Source organism: Acinonyx jubatus, chromosome A1 (genome assembly GCF_027475565.1).
Source record: "Acinonyx jubatus isolate Ajub_Pintada_27869175 chromosome A1, VMU_Ajub_asm_v1.0, whole genome shotgun sequence".
NCBI lineage: Eukaryota > Metazoa > Chordata > Mammalia > Carnivora > Felidae > Acinonyx > Acinonyx jubatus.
The window spans coordinates 14,267,053-14,286,769 of NC_069380.1; the positions used below are offsets into that span (position 1 = coordinate 14,267,053).

General features: G+C 37.1%; 1 protein-coding gene across 11 annotated transcripts in view; it reads left to right on the forward strand.

Annotated features, from left to right (window-relative positions):
• NBEA (neurobeachin) overlaps positions 1–19,717 on the forward strand; it is a 676,718-nt gene that overhangs the window by 574,231 nt on the left and 82,770 nt on the right. For all 11 annotated transcript variants that reach the window (XM_053214308.1, XM_053214315.1, XM_053214324.1 and 8 more), the window contains one exon: positions 16,014–16,154. In XM_053214308.1, coding sequence (XP_053070283.1) covers positions 16,014–16,154 — 141 coding nt within the window. The remainder of the gene's footprint in view (positions 1–16,013; positions 16,155–19,717) is intronic.

Below are 19,717 nucleotides of genomic sequence, written 5' to 3' on the forward strand. Positions count from 1 at the left end.
CAAACATGATAGGAAAATGTTAGCAAATTAAAGACTCCTGATGTGTTAATAAATTACTCTTGCATTCCCATGCTTCATTGAATTTCTTAATAGGAACTTCTTACAAATGGACTAGAAACCCAAAACTATCCTGTATAAAAATCATTAATAAACAAGATTTTAATGTATGAAAATATTTTATATACCTAATAGGAAAGTGACATTTGAAGTATAATATTATAATTGGAAGGACAAACTACTAGTAGTGAAATACAATTGTAATGAGATGACCATTAAGAAGGACATGAAAGTCTTATTGGTATAATCAATACTACAAATGAAATATTTAATACAGAATTTGTTAATCTTCAAAAGCTCAAGGAAGAATTGGAATATCTGAATGATATTATTAACCAGGAACCTTCTAAAAGGTCTCTAAAAGCAAAAGAAGTGTTCCTAAACAAAGATTGGGACCCGTGGAATAATTTCTAGCAGTGAATAATTCTACAATTGGTTTCAGTAAGCACCTTTTTTTAAATTTTTTTTTTAATATTTATTTATTTTTGAGAGAGAGAGAGAGACAGCACGAGAGACAGAGGGGCAGAGAGAGGAGGAGACACAGAATCTGAAGCAGGCTCCAGGCTCTGAGCTGTCAGCATAGAGCCCGATGTGGGGCTTGAACTCAGAGAGTGCAAGATCGTGACCTGAGCTGAAGTCAGCAGCTTAACCAACTGAGCCACCCAGGCGCCCCGTCAGTAAGCACCTTTGAAGCCCCAAATAATTTTCATGTTCTTTATTGTATAAAAAACATAAGAAGCTGTGAGGGGTTCCTGGGTGGCTTAGTCAGTTAAGCATCCGACTTCGGACCCGTGAGATCATGACCTGAGCCGAAGTCGGACGCTTAACTGACTAAGCCACCCAGAAACCCCTCACAGCTTCTCTGATCTTGCAGTTTGTGGGTTTGAGCCCTGCATCGGGCTCTGTGCTGACAGCTCGGAGCCTGGAGCCTGCTTCAGATTCTGTGTCTCCCTCTCTCTCTGCCCCTCCCCACTCGCACTCTGTCTCTCTCTCAAAAATAAATAAACGTTAAAAAAATAAGCTGTGAAATATACAATCCCTAGAAAATTGAATTTTTTTTCTTTCTTTATAATCCCACATTACACTGGCTTCATGAAATTCTATGTCGTCAGAACTTCTGAATGAAAGTTTGAGAAAACCCAGTTCATATTGGCTTGAACAATAAGTGTTCTGACTGAAAATTCAGAGGCACGTTTGGTTTTCAGCAAGATCTTCAACAGTGATACATATAATAAAGGTTCTTTGGTTCTTTCCTTCTTCGGCTCTGCCTTCCCCACTTGGGCCTCAAAGTTCATCTCCACTGAGTGGCCTCCAAGAGCTCCAAGTACTCCCCTTCAAGTATTAAAATGGCTGTGTCAGTTGTTCTAGACCTCACATCATACAACCCAAAGGAAAAGAAAGCATCTCACCGAGTAGCGCTCATGGAAGACAGAAGAAACTTTTCTTTCCCAGAAATCCCAGAAAATGTCTCCTTATTTCTCATTGGTGCTGCTTAACAGGGAGGGGAATATGTTCACTGGAGATGAAATAAGCCAGTCATTTCCCATGGTTGGAGTCAAAGGTAGAGTCAGGATCACACAAGACACCTGTCAGGGAATGATGAGGTGAAAGTTGACCAAAGGGAATTTGGATTTCCATTCCCTAAAGAAAGAGGACTTAGTTGTGGTCAGCTCTCTGTTACAAAGTGTCGAGTACATTGTATCTGAGTTTCTTCTCTTCTATAATCTAGAGAGTAGCAAATAAATTACAGGTTTGTTTGCACACAGCTACTATATAAAAGGAGCTTTTGCAAGGTGCTAAGAGGACCTTAATGTATAGTCCTCACCCTGGAGGAATATTCACTTGTTATGAGGGGAAAAAAGCCAATAGGCAATGGGTTTTTATTACACGCATACAATTTTAATAGATGAACATCAGGTGGAATCAGAGATAAATTTGCCATAAAGCTAATGAAGCTTAAACTTCAAGGCCCCTCATGTTTCAGGGGCTTCCTATGCCTTGCCCCTCATCTTACGCTCATAGGCATAGGTTTGTTTTCATAGAGAGCCCCCCTCCAACAAATTCCTAAGCCCTCTGGACTTCTTTTTCCTCTTCTTTAAAATGAACACAGTACTATTTACATAATAGGGTTGTTGGAAGAATTAAACGCACTAATGTAGGAAAAGCACGTAGCGTAATATCTAGCACACGGGTAGCATTCAGTGGTAGCTACAGAACTCATTTCTATAACTGTCAGCTGAGGGCTCACTGTCTTCGGTACGATCGAAAAAAATAGAGAGAAAGATGGTTTGATTTAATTTTGTTCTAATAAAATAAAAAGCAATACCTTTTAATAAGATACAGAGTCATGGGGCACCCTGGGTGGCTCAGTCGGTTAAGCGTCCAACTTTGGCTCACGTCATGATCTCGCAGTTTGTGGGTTTGAGCCCCGCGTCGGGCTCTGTGCTGACAGCTCAGAGCCCGGAGCCTGCTTCGGATTCTGTGTCTCCCTCTCTCTCTCTGCCTCTCCCCTGCTTGCACCCTGTCTCTATCTCAAAAATAAATAAACATTAAAAAAAAAAGATGCAAAGTGATATTCTCATGCAGAAAGTAATTGCTTTTCATCTCTTTAAATTGTCAAATTACCAAAACCTTAAACATCCAGATACTGAAGTTAAATGTTTATTGAAACTTGAGATGCACATTTATTTAGACTGAAATATTTTATGACATTTATAATATTCATATTCTTTCTTTTAACCCAATTAATTGAACAAAGAGCACAGGAACAGTGAAAGTTCTTTATCAGTAAAATTTATTAGACCCCTCGTTTTGATTAGCCTTCACAGGTTCTAGTTTTATGTATTACCTGTACAAGGTAGAGGTTATGTTTATTGGTTGGCATGATGGACAGCAAATGAAACAATGTGTCATTGACTTATCTTTTCAGCACTCAACCAGTAGTGGGTGTGACAATTTTTCCCTCCATGTATACAAATTTTCCTTATGGAGATGCAACGTTGTGGTGAAATCTATCTTAAAACATGATATATGCTAATGATTCAGTTATTCACATACACTCACACGAACCTTGCTCTTAAATTACAGTGGTTACATGGCTTTGACATGAAACACAGTCTCTGCTCATTAAAGTGTAAATGGAATTTTCCTATTTCCCAGTCATGCCCTCTGATAAATGAAATAGTTTCATCACAAAGCCAAGTCCTGCTAATATTGACATGAGCGTTAAGACATCACACACACACACACACACCCATTCACTGAGTGGAAAAAATATATTTTGTTAACACAGGAATTGTTTGACTGACAGATGATGATAAGCATAACCATTTTCCCAAATTATTATGCCACTTAAAAAAAGGAAGTGATAATGCCTCGAGGCTTTGAAATGTGATAATGCAAATGAACGCGCTGAAGTGTGAATACTCTTCAGCCGTCCATCCATGATAGTACAGCCAAATGTCTATATGCCATATAGAAGAGAGTTTACCTTGTTAGGTGTGGGGGGTGCTCCATTCAGCAATGTGGCACAAGTTTCTATCGTTATTTTATCTTTTCTTTTTCACCTTAAGTTAACAATATCTAAAATGAAATTCGTTCTGTTTATTTTAATATATAATCTCACTAATGCTTAGGTTTTAACAACAAAACCTGAAGAATGGGCAAAACTACTGGGTGTATTAATAGCTGACTATGATGCTATAAAACTTGGCAGAAGATAAAAATGTGAATGTGTGAATTTAATTCTATACCAAAACCCGCCAAAAACCTACTGCCAAATTTGAAATACTTTTCTAAATATATGTCGAATGTCACCTTAACGTTAGTATACCCCAACTTGAAAACTGTTCTTGTTAGACTTGCTCATACTGCATTGTTGAAGGAGAGGTACTATTTTGAGACGGAGTATTGATTGGCAGTATTTGGAGACTGTTTTAAACTCATGGAATAATCCAACCTGAGGGTATAACTTGCAAAGGGGGGAAATGCAAAAAAGGCACCAATTTCAAAATTGGGTTTATTTGAATTTATATTTCTATTCATGTACTTGCTCTTCCGTTATACAAGCATTTATTGCACACCTACGTTGTGCCAAGTACTGGAGATAAGAAGACGATAAGATGGTTGAGCGTCTGACTTTGGCTCAAGTTATGATCTTATGGTTTTGATTTGTGAGTTTGAGCCCAGCATCAGGCTCACTGATGTCAGCACAGAGCCCATTTCAGGTCTTCTGTTCCCGTCTCTCTGTCCCTCCCCCACTCCTGCCTGTGCTCTCTCTCTCTCAAAACTAAATAAAACATTTTTTTAAAAAAGACAATAAGAACTGGTTCATACCCTTAAGAATCTATATTCATTTTTAGTTTACCCAGTGGCATATTATGTTCTTTTCCTTCTAACTGAAAGAAAGAACCAACTAAGTTCAGACAAAGAAAAAGGTTGGTTCATAGGCACTGTGACAACCAGAAATAGTGAGGTGTTTTTTTGTTCACTTTTATCTCCACTATTTGTTGGAGGTATGTAATAGAGTGACAGGGAGCTCTGAGGATGTACACAGAAGTCCCAAACCGGTCCCATGCTCTGCCAGCTTATGCTAAACGTCCCCTAGTCTCTTTTCTAGTTCCTTCCCATTTAGCCAATTGTCCGACCCCTTCAGAGAGAAAGAGGGAGAGAGGGAGAGAAAGAGAAGAAAGTGCTAGAGCCTGTCCTGCTTTGAAAACTTTAAGCTGTCAGGGGCACCTGGCTGGCTCAGTTGGTACAGCATGCAACATTTTTTTCTCTCTTTTTTTTAATTTTTAAAAGGTGTTCATTTATTTTAAAAAGTGTTTATTTTTGAGACACAGAGACAGAGACAGAGCGCGAGCAGGGGAGGGGCAGAGAGAGAGGGAGACACAGAATCCGAAGCAGGCTCCAGGCTCTGAGCTGTCAGCACAGAGCCCGACGCGGGGCTCGAACCCACAAGCTGTGAGATCATGACCTGAGCCAAAGTTGGTTGCTTAACTGACTGAGCCACCCGGGTGCCCCATGCAACTCTTGATCCAAGGTCATGAAGTCGAGCCCCATGGTAAAATTACTTGTCAAATAAATAGATGAATAGTGAAAGAAAGAAAAAGGAAGGAAGGAAGGAAGGAAGGAAGGAAGGAAGGAAGGAAGGAAGGAAGGAAAAATGAAAGAAAAGAAAAGAAAACTTTAAGCTGTTAGAGAAGGAACTGGGAACCATAGGAGCACTTTTGCAGTGTATGTTCTTAGAATACTACCTGTAGAGAGGAAAAGAGCCTGCTTATGCCCTTTGGGGTCGCATCTGAAGCACAGCATTATTAAGACAAAACTAGGCCAGAGTCCATCTCCTTTAACGTTTCTCTCCCGCTAAAACAGAATTTTCAGTAGAGATGGTCTTGAAACTAATTTGTAGGCTCATCATTATCCTAGTACTTAATACTTAGAAAGCCTTTAGAACTGACACATGAAGATTTAGGATATTTAATTACGCCTCCATTGTTTTTTTTATGTCAAAATTGGTTACTTTTCACTAAGATATTTAAAATAATTTTCTTAGGAATTATCCTGGGGTAATGATAATAACAGCCAACATTTGACATGCACTTCTTATGTAGTCATTGTGCTAAGCACTTTACATAGATTTTCTCATTTTATCCTCACAACTTTATGATGGATTGCATCGGTTTTATAAGTTGCATTTCCTTTCATTTGTTACCTATTATTTCCCTACAATAGGTAAATAGAATATACTGAAAAAAACAAGCAAACAAAAAAAAAAACTAAAAACAGGGCACCTGGGTGGTTCAGTTGATTGTCTGACTTCGACTCAGGTCATGATCTCGTGGTATGAGTTCGAGCCCCATGTCAGGCTCTGTGCTGACAGCTCGGAGTCTGGAGGCTGTTTTGGATTCTATGTGTCCCTTTCTCTCTGCCCCTCCCCTGCTCACACACACACACACACACACACACACACTCTCTCTCTCTCTCTCTCTCTCTCTTTCTCTCTCTCTCTCTCTCAAAAATAAAACGTTAAAAAAGTTTTTTAATAATAAAAAAATTCTAGTATGTAATAAATCTTTTAGATGCCCCCACCTTTCCTAAAAGCCCTACACTATGGACAGCCATGTGATAGGAGCAGAGGAGGCAAAGAAATGCATTGAGGGAGCCATTCTCCACCTCCAAAGACTTCAGTCCTGTGTGGAACTGACAGACCTGTGAATATGCTAATCAATTTTGCTAATCAAAATTCAACTTTGGCTCAAAGTCTCTCTCTCTTCCTAATGTAATTAGTCATGTTTATTCATCCTATGAAAAAAATACCAAGGGAATTGCACTCAAGTATAGCCAGCAAAATATACGTCTTAACACATACTTATCAGTGCTTCGGTACTTCAGGTTCTGTTTATTAGGAATGGATGTGGGAGTTGTGTAGAGAACAGCTGAAGTTTACCTGATGATGAGAGGCCATGTTGTGCAGAAAATTGTGAAGGGGAGACTTCATCTGTTTAAGAGAACATTTTCACACATTAGAAGTACAACTTTTCTTTTCTTTTTTAAAGATTTTATTTTGAAGTAATTACTACACTCAACATGGGGCTCAAACTCATAACCCTGAGATCAAGAGTCACTCACTCCACCACAAAGCCAACCAGGTGCCCCGAAAATGTTTGTATTAAAAACTTTCTTAGCTATAAGAACACCGCAGAGCATAACCACAATGGAAAGGTCTTAGTGTGAGTTTGAAAGATTTTGCTTCGTTGTGGCAAGCAAGCTTTATTTTATTTTGACTTGTTGGTATAGCAATTTTCGAACATAAATAAAAGTACCAAAAATAACTAATACACTTAGTTATTACTAATATACTTAGTACTTATAATTACTCACGTTTAGCTTTGTTTTTGTTCTGCTGAAGTATTTTAAAGTAAATTAAAGATATATCATACCTTACCCATAAATACTTTAGTATGAAAAAAGCATTTTTCTTCATAACCAGAACACCATCATCACCCCATACAAGACAGACAGTTAAAACTCCCTAGCATTATCTAACACTGCGCTTTAAATCAGATTTTCCCACTTATCTCCCATATACCTTTAAAATTTGTTTTTTTCAAGCCAAGATTCAGTCAAGGACCTCACGTTGCACTTGATTTTTATGTCTCTCAAGTGTCTTTTAGAATAAAATAGCTCCTAACCAGCACCACCCCCCACTTTTTTCATGATATTGTGTCATCGAAGAGACTGTTCCAGTGTTTTTATAGACATCTCAGCTTCTGGATTTGTCTTATTTTCTTCATGTTGTCATTAACTTTGTTTTAACTAGTGAAGATTTGATATATGGTGATTCAAATATCAGTGAAAATTAAAAACAGGAATTTATATTTGGAAATATATGCTCTTTATCGTTTGCTGGCTGAAATATAAAGTTATTGTAGTTAGATTAAAATTTATAGAAGTTTAAATGTTTTCTGGGTCATATAATTGAAAAAAAGCCCCTAACATTCTATACATGGGATAAACCAAATTCTTTTTTTTTAATATAGTTTATTTATTTATTTTGAGAGAGAGTGAGCATGAGTGGGGAGAGGGGCAGAGAGAGAGAGAGAGAGAGAGAGAGAGAGAGAGAGAGAGAGAGAATCCCAAGCAGACTCCACTTTGTCAGCATGGAGTCCAATGTGGGGCTCAAACTCACAAACCATGAGATCATGACCTGAGCTGAAGTTAGACACCTAACTGACTGAGCCACACAGGTGCCCCTATAAACCAAATTGTTAATCAAACAGTGCAAAGGGATTAGGGAAGACTAAAATCTCCATTATTCTCACTTGTCGTTTTATGTATATTCTTCAAAAATTTTTTCTCTGAATACTTAAGCAAAAATAAATTGCATATGTACTATAAGATTTTTAGGAAGCCATTGGGGGTGCCTGGGTGTCCCAGTCAGTTGAGCATCAGACACTTGATATTGGCTTAGGGCATGATCTTATGGTTGAGAGTTTGAGGCCCACGTCAGGCTCTGTGCCGAGCGTGGAGTCTGCTTGGGATTCTCTCTCTCTCTCTGTCTCTCTCTCTCTCTCTCGATCTGCCTCTCTCTCTCTCTCTCAAAATAAATAAATAAGCTCTTTAAAAAAAAAAAAGAAAGAAAACTATTGATAATGCTGTGATGCTGAAATTGCTTATGATGCAAATGGCCTTTTTCAACCCTGGTACTCATAATAATAATTTACTATTACCTATAATCCATTCTCCACACAACCATTGGAGTTATCTTTATAAAGCCTACTTCAGGTCTTGTTTTTGTCCTGCTTAAAAGCATTCATTGACTCTCCCCTTCACTTACCATAAAATATGTTTCATTTCCCTGATCTACAAAGCCATATGATATGCCTCTACCTATTTTATCACCTCATCTCCTAAACTCTTCCTCTCGTCCGCTGTACTTTAGGCACAGTCTCTCTGTTCCCTGAACATGTCAGTCAGGACACCTTAGGCCTTTGTACCAGCTCTTCCTCTGTCGTGAATTCTCATTCTTGAATTGCATTTGACCAGCTCCTTCTGGGTATTTACATCTCTGCTTAGAGGTTCTCCTTGAGAGATGCCTTGCTTATCACCCGGGCGCTCCTATCCTATTAATTCTGTTTTAATTGTCAGTAGAGCACTTATCTCTGGTATTTTCTCATTTACCTAATTGTTTATTTAGAATCCATCTGTTTCTGCTCTAAAAACACACACATGTACACACACACACGAATACAAGCTTCATGAAAACAGCAACCTCATTTATCTTATTATAGGGCCTAGAGTAATTTCTGACACATAGTAGGCACTCAGTATTCACTGAACGAATTTATCTTGGAGTTTTTTCAAATCAACCTTTTCAGTTAGATGCATAATATGCAGCAGTATGGGTATATCATCATTTATGTAACATTTAATTATTTTTGAGAGAGACAGAGTGTGAGTGGGGGAGGGGCAGAGAGCGAGGGAGACAGAATCTTAAGCAGGCTCCAGGCTAGTAGCAAAGAACCGGACGAGGGCTCAAACTCACGAATTGGTGAGATCATGACCTGAGCTGAAGTCAGCCACTTAACCAACTGAACCATCCAGGAACCCCATCACCATTTATTTAAATAGTCCAAATCAAAACCACACTGAGATATCACCTCACACCAGTCAGAGTGGCTAAAATGAACAAATCAGGAGACTATAGATGCTGGAGAGGATGTGGAGAAACGGGAATCCTCTTGCACTGTTGGTGGGAATGCAAACTGGTGCAGCCACTCTGGAAAACAGTGTGGAGGTCCTCAAAAAATTAAAAATAGATCCACCCTATGACCCAGCAGTAGCACTGCTAGGAATTTACCCAAGGGATACAGGAGTCCTGATGCATAGGGGCACTTGTACCCCAATGTTTATAGCAGCACTCTCAACAATAGCCAAATTGTGGAAAGAGCCTAAATGTCCATCAACTGGTGAATGGATAAAGAAATTGTGGTTTAGGTACACAATGGAATACTACTTGGCAATGAGAAAGAATGAAATATGGCCTTTTGTATCAATGTGGATGGAACTGGAGAGGGTTATGCTAAGTGAAATAAGTCATACAGAGAAAGACAGATACCATATGTTTTCACTCTTATGTGGATCCTGAGAAACTTAACAGAAGACCATGGGGAGGGGAAGGAAAAAAAAAAGTTAGAGAGGGAGGGATCCAAACCATAAGAGACTCTTAAAAACTGAGAATAAACTGAGGGTTGATGGGGGGGTGGGAGGGAGGGGAAAGTGGGTGATGGGCATTGAGGAGGGCACCTACCTGTTGGGATGAGCACTGGGTGTTGTATAGAAACCAATTTGACAATAAATTTCATATTTAAAAAAAGGTAACATATGTAAATAAAATAATAATAAATAAATAGTCCCTTATTGGATAGTTAGACTACACCTAGTTTTGTTTTGTTTTGTTTTGTTTTGTTGCCATTTCAAGCAATGCTGTGAGAAATACAAATATCCTTGTATCTGATTCTGTCCATGTTATAAATTCCTCCAAGTGGAATGATTGGATCAAAAGCAAGTGCATATTTTTAAAAATATTACCAGTTTGCCCCATGAGAAATTTATACCAATTTATATTCCTACCAACATTATTATGACATATCATGTTTTGCTATACACTGGCTAACATTGATATTGTGAAACTTAATTTTTGACAATCTAATGAATAAAAATAGAGTTTATTTGACATTTTAAAACTTGCCAGTGTACTTCTGACTTTTAACTGTAAGGAACAGAAAATCAACTTAAACTGGCTATAACTTCAAATGTAAAGTTTTTATTGGCCCATATAACTGAGAAATCAGCAGGGCGTCTGGGTGGCGTAGCCAGTTGGGCATCCAACTTTTGGTTTCGGCTCAGGTGGTCATCACATGGTTTTTGAGTTCAAGACCTGCATCAGATTCTCTCTCTCCTTCTCTCTCTGCACCCTCCCCCAACTCGCACTGTCTCTGCTCTCTCAAAATAAATAAATAAACTTTAAAAAAAATAACTGAGAAGTCGGGGATTGGTCAGTTCAGGAAAACTGAATCCAGGGGCTCACCAGTGTCATGGGACACTACATCTCTGGTATTTTTTCTCTTTGGCTTCATTTTGAGACAGGCTTCCTTATGTTACTGCAGTGATGCCTTTGTAACCCCACTAGAAAAAGAGAAACCTTCTTTCCCAGATAGTTTCAGCAAAATTTCATTGGAGTAAGTTGAATCATCGGCTCATTTCTGTACCAGTCTTAGTAGCCGTAGGGATAGAAGATGCTGATTGACAGGTCTGGATCACACGCTCACCCAGGGCATCTGGTACTGGAGTCAGCCCACCTGAACCAGGTATACAGAGAGTAGGGAAGGAGTGGTTCATAAAGGAAGAAAGAGTAATGCATGGTGAACAGAAAGAGAGTATATATCCAGTATACTGGATCAGCTGGTGCTGTTTTTCCTGTATATATTGGAAATTTGCATCTATAAATTGCCTGTTCATCTCATTTGCTCATTTACTCAATTAGATTATTCATCAGTTTCTTATTGATTTGTAAGGGCTCACTTTTTAAGGAAACTAGCCTTTTATCATATGTGCTATAAATATTTTTTACTTTGTTGTTTGTCTTTTGATTTTGCCTAAAATTTTTCTCTAAAGTTTCCATGTGGAAATTTAAATGTTATATAATCAGATCAGTCAGTCTTCCCTCACTCAGAATTAATTATGTACCTAAAAAGAACCAAGTACTGTATTAGGTTCTCAGAACATAGAGATGAATAAAAGCGATTGCCTTGAAGGGCTAGTCTACTGGGTAAAAAAAGTCATAAACCTGCCTATTACCAGATAGTGTCCTGTAGGCCTTCACAGATGAAATTTGAGCTGCTTCCGGAAGAATGCATTGAAATTCCCTGGTCAGATAAGAAAAGAGGCAGGGAGTTTCCTTGAGCACAGAAGCATCTGTAGGTATGATTTCTATACGGTCAGTCATAACTGAGAATTTTAAGAATGATGATAGACAGCTCATGACTGAACAAAATGAAAAGACAAGAATTCTTGAAGCCTCTTCTCAGGATTCCCAAGCCCTTGGTTACTATAGTGAGAGATAACAAGGTAAGTTCGATATGTTAGAAGCTCAGATATGTTGAGAGTGTTGAGATAACAAAAGCAATACTTAGTTAGTGAGCCAAACAGATCAATGGGCTCCACCCCGCTTCCAGCTGTGTGTAGCACAAAGCTTCCGCTGGTTCTGTGAAATGGATAGCCTCTGACTAGCAATGTGATCTTGATTTGACTTTTCTTCATTGTTCTCATTTATAATGTGAGAGAGTTGGACTGGTAGGCCTGTAGGGTGTATTCCATTTCTGAGGATCTGTGATGGTTGAGGAATTAAGTAGGCAGTTATAGAAGAAAAAAATGACACCAAGATCAGAATTTCATATTTAGCAATGAAGTGGCAGTGCAGTGCTGTGGAAAGAATAGAGGCTCTGGTACCTGTTTCCTCCTCATGAAACTGGGTCCATAATGAATGCCTTGCCCACCTCAGAAACTTATGAAAATCAATCTAGAAAATGGATGTGAAAACATACCTTATACAAATATATAGTACCATTAGCATTTGCAAGCCGAGAGCACTCGCAATCTCAAGCTCGTAAATATTTTACATACACAAGTAGAATCCTAATACTGTGAACATGGCGAGGATTTTCAAGTTCTTTTTGAAATACCAGACTTCAGTATTATTAATATTACTTTAATTGGACCTCTGATTCCTCCTTAAAACCCTTTTTTATTCCTAAAACTTGTGATCTATTTTAATGGCATTGACTATGCCTCAAGCCAATCTACGTTGAAAGAAAGAAAGAAAGAGAGAGAGAGAGAGAGAGAGAGAGAGAGAGAGAGAAAGAAAGAAGAAAGAAAGAAAGAAAGAAAGAAAGAAAGAAAGAAAGAAAAACAAACAAACAAACATTGGTGTGAACAAAATTAATCAATTCTTTTTATAATACTATTTCTCAGAGCCTTTAATAACGTAAATCTCCATGAGCATCTGTCAGGATATTTGCTCCATATAATAAAGTCACAGGTTTGTTTTTTGTTTTTTGTTTTCAGGAAAACAAAGCTTTTTGTGGTATTTAACACTGAGACAAATGTCTCTGTTTAATATCCAAACGGGAAATAGAGTGATAGAGTAGAGAAAATCCTCAACACCATTTCTTTGATAAATTCAGTTGTATTTTGGGGTGCCTGGGTGGCTTAATCAATTAAGCATCCAACTCTTGATTTTGGCTCAGGTCGTGATCTCCATGGTTGGTGGGTTCGAGCTCCCGCGCCTGGCTCCACACTGACAGTGGGAGCGTCCTTGGGATTCTCTCTCTCCCTCTATCTCTGCCCCTCCCCCGTGTGCTTACGCGCGCGCGCTCTCTCTCTCTCTCTCTCTCTCTCTCTCTCAAAATAAGTAAATAAACTTAAAAAAAAGAACATTTTAAATTCAATTGTGTTTTATGTAATGTTACATGTATTAATTTTCCACCAATTTTATACGGAAAATAGTTCGTTTTACAAGCTATGTACACTTTGTAGCAGTTTGAGAAACTGGATCATAATAATAAAGTGCTGCAGAAGTGGGATTTTTATTTTTCATTTTTGCACTGCGATCTGCTACACTTTATCTGTTACAGGGTTAAATTGTGGCATACAAACTGACCAGAACAAAATCATAATAAATCTAATAGCAGGTTGTAAACTTTCAGTTAAACCTGTTCATATGGAAACACCTAAAAGGCATAGAGGTGGCTGTTCCTAAAAGCCTACTGTTTGTGAGAAATGGAAATTGGCAACAATTGCTATGGTTATTATGGTAAAAATGGGAAAAGATTACAAAATGGATTTACTTGTAAATGTAAAATTTACATTTTATTGAGTAAAGTTTTACTTTTTCACCAGAATTCCTGCCTTATTCATTTGCTAAATCCAATGGTTTTGACATTGCATTATTTGCTCAAATTTTAAAACGATAACATACTTACCACCATATCAACTTATACATGGGTCAGTAGGTAATTATAGGCAGGTAGATGATAGATAGATAGATAGATAGATAGATAGATAGATAGATAGATACACACACACACACTATATGTTTGGATCCCATAAGAAAATATGTCATCTGTGATGAAATTTTCATTTCTCAGACATTTTGAAGCATTTTTCCTTTACATGATTTATTGCTAATTGATTATTAGAACAAAATTATAGATAAATAACAAGAACAAATTACATCATATACATTTTGTTTTATAAAATTCATTCCTAAATGTGTTAGATAAAAATTCAAACTTGGAAACGTATTTTAAGAAGTTACTAAGGGAGGCATATACATACTTTAATACTGTGCAACTGTTTCCTACAAAATATTAGTCTTTAAAACATTCCAATAAAATGACATTGGATGAAACTTGAGTAAACTTAAAAGTGTAAATATTTATTTTATCCCTTTTTCAGTAGTTGAGGAGAAGGCTGGAAAATATTAGAGGAAGGACTTTTACCTTTTTCAAGAAGGTTTTGTGAGGTCTTACAGAACCAACAATCTCAAATAATGGCAATCTATACAGATCGTGCAGACATTTTATGCGTGTGAAAGATCCATTAACATATTCAAGACAGAACAAGGTATTAAACATTTTAAATGCTTTGAAAAAATAGACTTTTAATACTGAGTTAGAAAAACAGACGTCTGTAACTCTAGGAAAGTATAAAATATGTTGGCCATCTTAAAAGAAAAAGGATGTCAATTCCATTACAGCTCACATTCATTCTACTGTAGTCATTACCCTTTTACCAAAACATTAATGACACATTTGTTTTAAAGATTATTAATATTTTATATGACATTTAATGAAATGACATAGCCTTTTTATTTCTATGTAAAAAGATTTGAGAGATGAACAGTGAAATTTAGCAAAGAAAATTTAAGCCTTCGAACATTTAGAAACATATTAAAACAAAAGTTCTTAATATTTTTTGAATAATTAAGTTAAACCAAAGTTTAAAAAAAAATGTTTAATAAGTTTTTTAGTCTTTAAGTTATAATTAGGTTAAAGAAAAATGAACATAGTTTACAGATAATTTTAATGTTAAAGATAAGAGCCATTGCAAGTAAGAATTTATTATAGAAATTCTAACAGACTTTTAACTGCTGACATCATTGTGTTATTTGAATTAGTCCCCTGGGACCCAAAGAAAAAGCTTACAAGCAATTCATAAATGAATCTTTCTCTCTTGTGTAACACCATTTGTCCCATTGAAACACTAATTTTCTACTACTTATCTTGTTAAAATTAAGCCCTGGGGGGAACTTCATAGTTAACTAGTAATATTAAATTTTGAATAAAGGAGTTCTATATTATACTTAGTATTTATCTTTTCTTCTCTCTCTCTCTCTCTCTCTCTCTCTCTCTCCATATATATATATATATATATATATATATATATATATATATATAGTATGCATCCTAAAACAAAATAATGCAGCTATTATCTATCATGAGAATGGACTCCATGTCCCATAAACCAAAATCAGACAAAAGCTGAAGCTAAAACAATTTGTTCCTTGAAATCATGAAGACTATATGCTAGAAATTCTTAATGATTATGTGTGCCAAGAAGTTGGAGACAATGGTCCAATTAACACATGCTTTGTTGAAAAAATATATATGTGTGTGAGTGTGTGTGTGTGTGTGTGTGTGTGTGTGTGTGTATAATGCTTAGGATTCTGAGCTTCACTATAGGGATTAACATCATAATTGGGAGTGTGGTGGTACTGATAGGAAAGGTCTTAGTGACCTTACAAAATGCTTTCTAGGGAATCTGAATTGTCTGGATTATTTTCATCAGCCTTAGGTTTGTACTTTCACTTAATAAAAAGAATACATGATTCATTTGTATAGTAACAGAATGGAACTAGCATTCCAACAGGGTTTCCTTATGGGTCATTATTATCTTTCACAATCTGGGTGGCCCTCTAGTAAGATAAGGTTTTCTCTAATATGGTTATCACATGGTCAACTTCCTCACTTTCTCCTCATTGGATTTCCTATGATCAAGCTAGACTTTTATTATGATTATTGTTGCGGAGGCAGGAAAATGACATTAAAAGTATTGGTTTTGCCTTGATAGTTTAAACTGGATTGTTCCTAGTAATCCAGTTTGCTGAAACTTTTTGTAAATCCAGAAACTGTGCACATGTAAGTCATCCTCCTGAGAGATTTTTAGCAAGTAATCAATATAAAAATCAAATTTGATGAAACATAATACAAAATAATTTTTTTATGCTCTACGGTTAAATGAATGGATGGTAAATACTTTCAGGATAAATGGTTATAATATAGAATGTTTAATATGACTGTATTACGTGAAAGTCTTCTTTTCTCTTTGTATAGCCAATCGGTGCTTTGAACCCAAAGAGAGCTGTGTTTTATGCAGAACGTTATGAGACATGGGAAGATGATCAAAGCCCCCCCTACCATTATAATACACATTACTCAACAGCAACATCTACCTTATCCTGGCTTGTTCGAATTGTGAGTATCTTCATTAAATTACTATACTTGTTATTTGTTTTAAACAAAGGTTAGAGACCAGTGAAGTAGAAATGAGAGATTTCAAACTCTAACAAGACCTGAATCCTTTTTGAAAATAAGTTTTCTCATTTGCAAAATCAGGTTAGGAAGATAGATTATTGTGAGCTTCTTAAGCCTAAACCAGTTATAAAAGGAACCAGACTCCTGGAGTGCATCCTTAATATCCACTGTTTCCTTTGTCCACTGAAAGTCGCAAGCTGGCAGTCTCCCCTGGCCCTCTCAGTCTTGCTTCTTGGACAGTATACCTCAAGAACAATTTTTAAATGTTTGAAAGTCTTCTTTCTGTTATTTTTTTATTTCTCCTAACTCATTAAGGTCTCTCTGATCTTTCAAATACATACACACATAGACACGCACACATACACATACATACGTAACATGCATGCACACGTATGCACATCCATGCAAGCTTCCTTGCCATCCCCACCAACCTTGGAGTTACGTTCTCTCCCTGCATAGTCACATGTAAACACAGCCTCCACTAAACTGCATTGTGCTAGGCTCATCTCTGCTCATCACATCTCATTCAGTCTTTAACCTGGCTATTCAGCTTCCACACCCATCACTTCACTGAATTGTTGTTGCAGAAGTCACAAGTTATGGTTCCCATCTCAGAGATCTATCTGTGATCTATCTGAATGAAGCATTTGGCATCATTGTTCACTTTCTTCTTCTTGAAAGTCTTCCCTTCCATGGTTCCTTAGACAATATCCTCTCCTGGTTTATCTCCTACCATCCTAACTGCCCTTCCCAGTCTCATGCTCAGGTATTTTTTTTCTCAGTGTTTCTGGTCCCCAGGAATTTTCTGTATACTTTATCCGGGCTATGCCATTCAGTTATAAGCTAACGACTTCCAGCTTCTGTCTTCATTGCAAGCATTTCTCTTGGGCTCCCAACCTTTATTTTCAAGTGCCTACTGGATATTTCTACCTGAACATCTCATAATACCATAAACACCATTTCCAAAAGTGAATTTCTCATCTCCTCACAAACCTGTTGTGGTTCTTCCTGTATTTCCAACCTAAATAAATGATGTGATCGCTCACAGAGTTAACATGATCTAGATATTATCTCTGTTTTGGCAGCCTGCTACATCCAATCAGATATCACATCAGATAGGTTCTATCAGCTAAATATCTCCGCAGTCTCCTTTATCTATTAACCCTGGCATTTCCTTAGTTTAAGTTCCCATTATTTCTCATCTAGATTACTGCAGAAGCCCTTAACAAATCTTCTTGCCTTTCGTCTTGCCTTCTTCAATCCCGTCTAGTTAAGAGCAGTTACTGGAGTCAGATGGTCTGATTTTTTTTTTCATTTTTTTAAGTTTGTTTATTTTTGACAAAGATAGAGTGCAAGCATGAGCTGGGGAGGGGCAGAGAGAGAGGGAGACACAGAATGGCTCCAGGCTCTAAGCTGTCAGCACAGAGCCTGACGCGAGGCTTGAACTCATGGACTGTGAGATCATGACCTGGGCCGAAGTCAGACGCTTAACTGACTGAGACATCCAGGCGCCCCCCCCCCTTTTTTTTTTTTTTACTATAAGCAACCAAGGAGTATTATGGAATGCTAACCCAAATCTGTAAATCAATATAGTCAACAATGTCTTCTCTCCTTACCAAAATATAGCTCAGACCACTCTTTTTCATGGGAGAGATTTGCCTCAGAAGCACATCAGTAAAGGAGCCTACATGAAAATGTGTGTACCTGGAACCGCATCTTCTATTTTCAAAGATTTTTTTTTTCTCTGCCTAAATGGCAGCTTTAGTTGGAAGGTCTTTCTCAAACATTCTCTCTGTTATGGGGACAAATTGAACTCACCACAAATATAGTATGAGTATCTTTTAAGTTCACTGATAGGTAATATGCTGTAATTACTCTTATCACAAAAAAAGAGTTGTCAGAATTATGACCCAGTTTAACTTAACACAAATTTTATATTTTTTATAATCTTAAAGCAGTATGAGTAGTTTTAAAAAGTTAAGTTTAACTAACCTATGAGAAAATAAACCCAAATCTTATTTTAAAAATAAACTCTGGGGGCGCGTGGGTGGCTCACTCGGTTAAGCGGCCGACTTCAGCTCAGGTCACGATCTCGCGGTCCGTGAGTTCGAGCCCCGCGTCGGGCTCTGGGCTGACGGCTCAGAGCCTGGAGCCTGCTTCCGATTCTGTGTCTCCCTCTCTCTCTGCCCCTCCCCCGTTCATGCTCTCTGTCTCTCTCTGTCTCTGTCTCTGTCTCTGTCTCAAAAATAAATAAACGTTAAAAAAAATTAAAAAAAATAAACTCTGGAATTATAAACTGAAGAAAAATACATAAAACTTTTTTTAGCCCAAAGGTATTGTCTAATTTTCTAAAGATTTACCTTAATTACATGAACTCAGATTCTTTTATAAAAATGTTTCTGAGCTGTTTCTTTTTTTTTTCCTGAGCCAACGGTTTCTTAAGAAATATTTTTTAACTCTAGCACTTTTAAAGAATAACAATTTCTATTTCTTTATTTTCTGTTAATTTTTGAGGAATGTGAGATTTAAATAGGTGCCCATTTACCCCTATAAACCAATCAGAACAGAGTACCTTGGTTTATGGGTTGTAATAATTTTTTAATACACTCCAGATGTAGGGAAATACTTCACACTCACACAAGAGTTAAAGGCTTTTCTGAATTACAGACACACAAATATATTGAGGACTTATAGCTTCTATCCTGTAATGTCAGCCACAGGTCAAAACAAAACACAGAAACACAAAAAATTACCAGTCAAGATTTCAAGGAGCTGGTGTCCTTTACAAGGGACATAAAATATGTTCTTATTTGATTTGGGCTCACAAATCGGCAGACCGGAAAACAAAAAGGCTAATAAATTCTCTGATCACCAAATGGTGAGACCATGAAACCAAATTCTCAGTCATTACCACCACCAGTGGGAAATTACTGATTAGCAGTGCATGTTACAAATGTTATAATAAAAATATCAGCAAAGGGGTTAAAAAAAAAACCTAGAGAAAAAGTGTGTCAGTAAAGTTAAAGTTATATTTGCTGCTTAGAATTCACTCTACAGAGCAAGAAAAGGGATACTGGGGCTTAAGCAACCCTTGAGATATACCTCCTGTGTATTTGGCTTCATAGAGTTCATTCTCAAAGGGACTTCCAAAACTGTTAGAAAAGGAAGTTTTTAGAAAGCAGTGAAACCAGAGATATTCATCCTGGGAGGTCTTTTCATATCACCTTGGGTTCCATCAGGGACAGTCATTGCTGTAGTGAGCCACCACGATAAGGAGAGTAAGACACCTTTCTCAGGTATTTTGGTGATAAAAAAAAAAATCAGGAATCATTTCAGAAAGAACATTTCAACTGGGTTGTTTGAGATTTAATTGAGATTATATATGTGATATTATTTTGAAATATATAAATTGGTATTTGGTGGTTTCTGTGTGATCAAATTAGACTGAAGCCAGATTTAGAAGACTTATTTGTGTGAATCTGTAAAAATACTTGCTATCAACA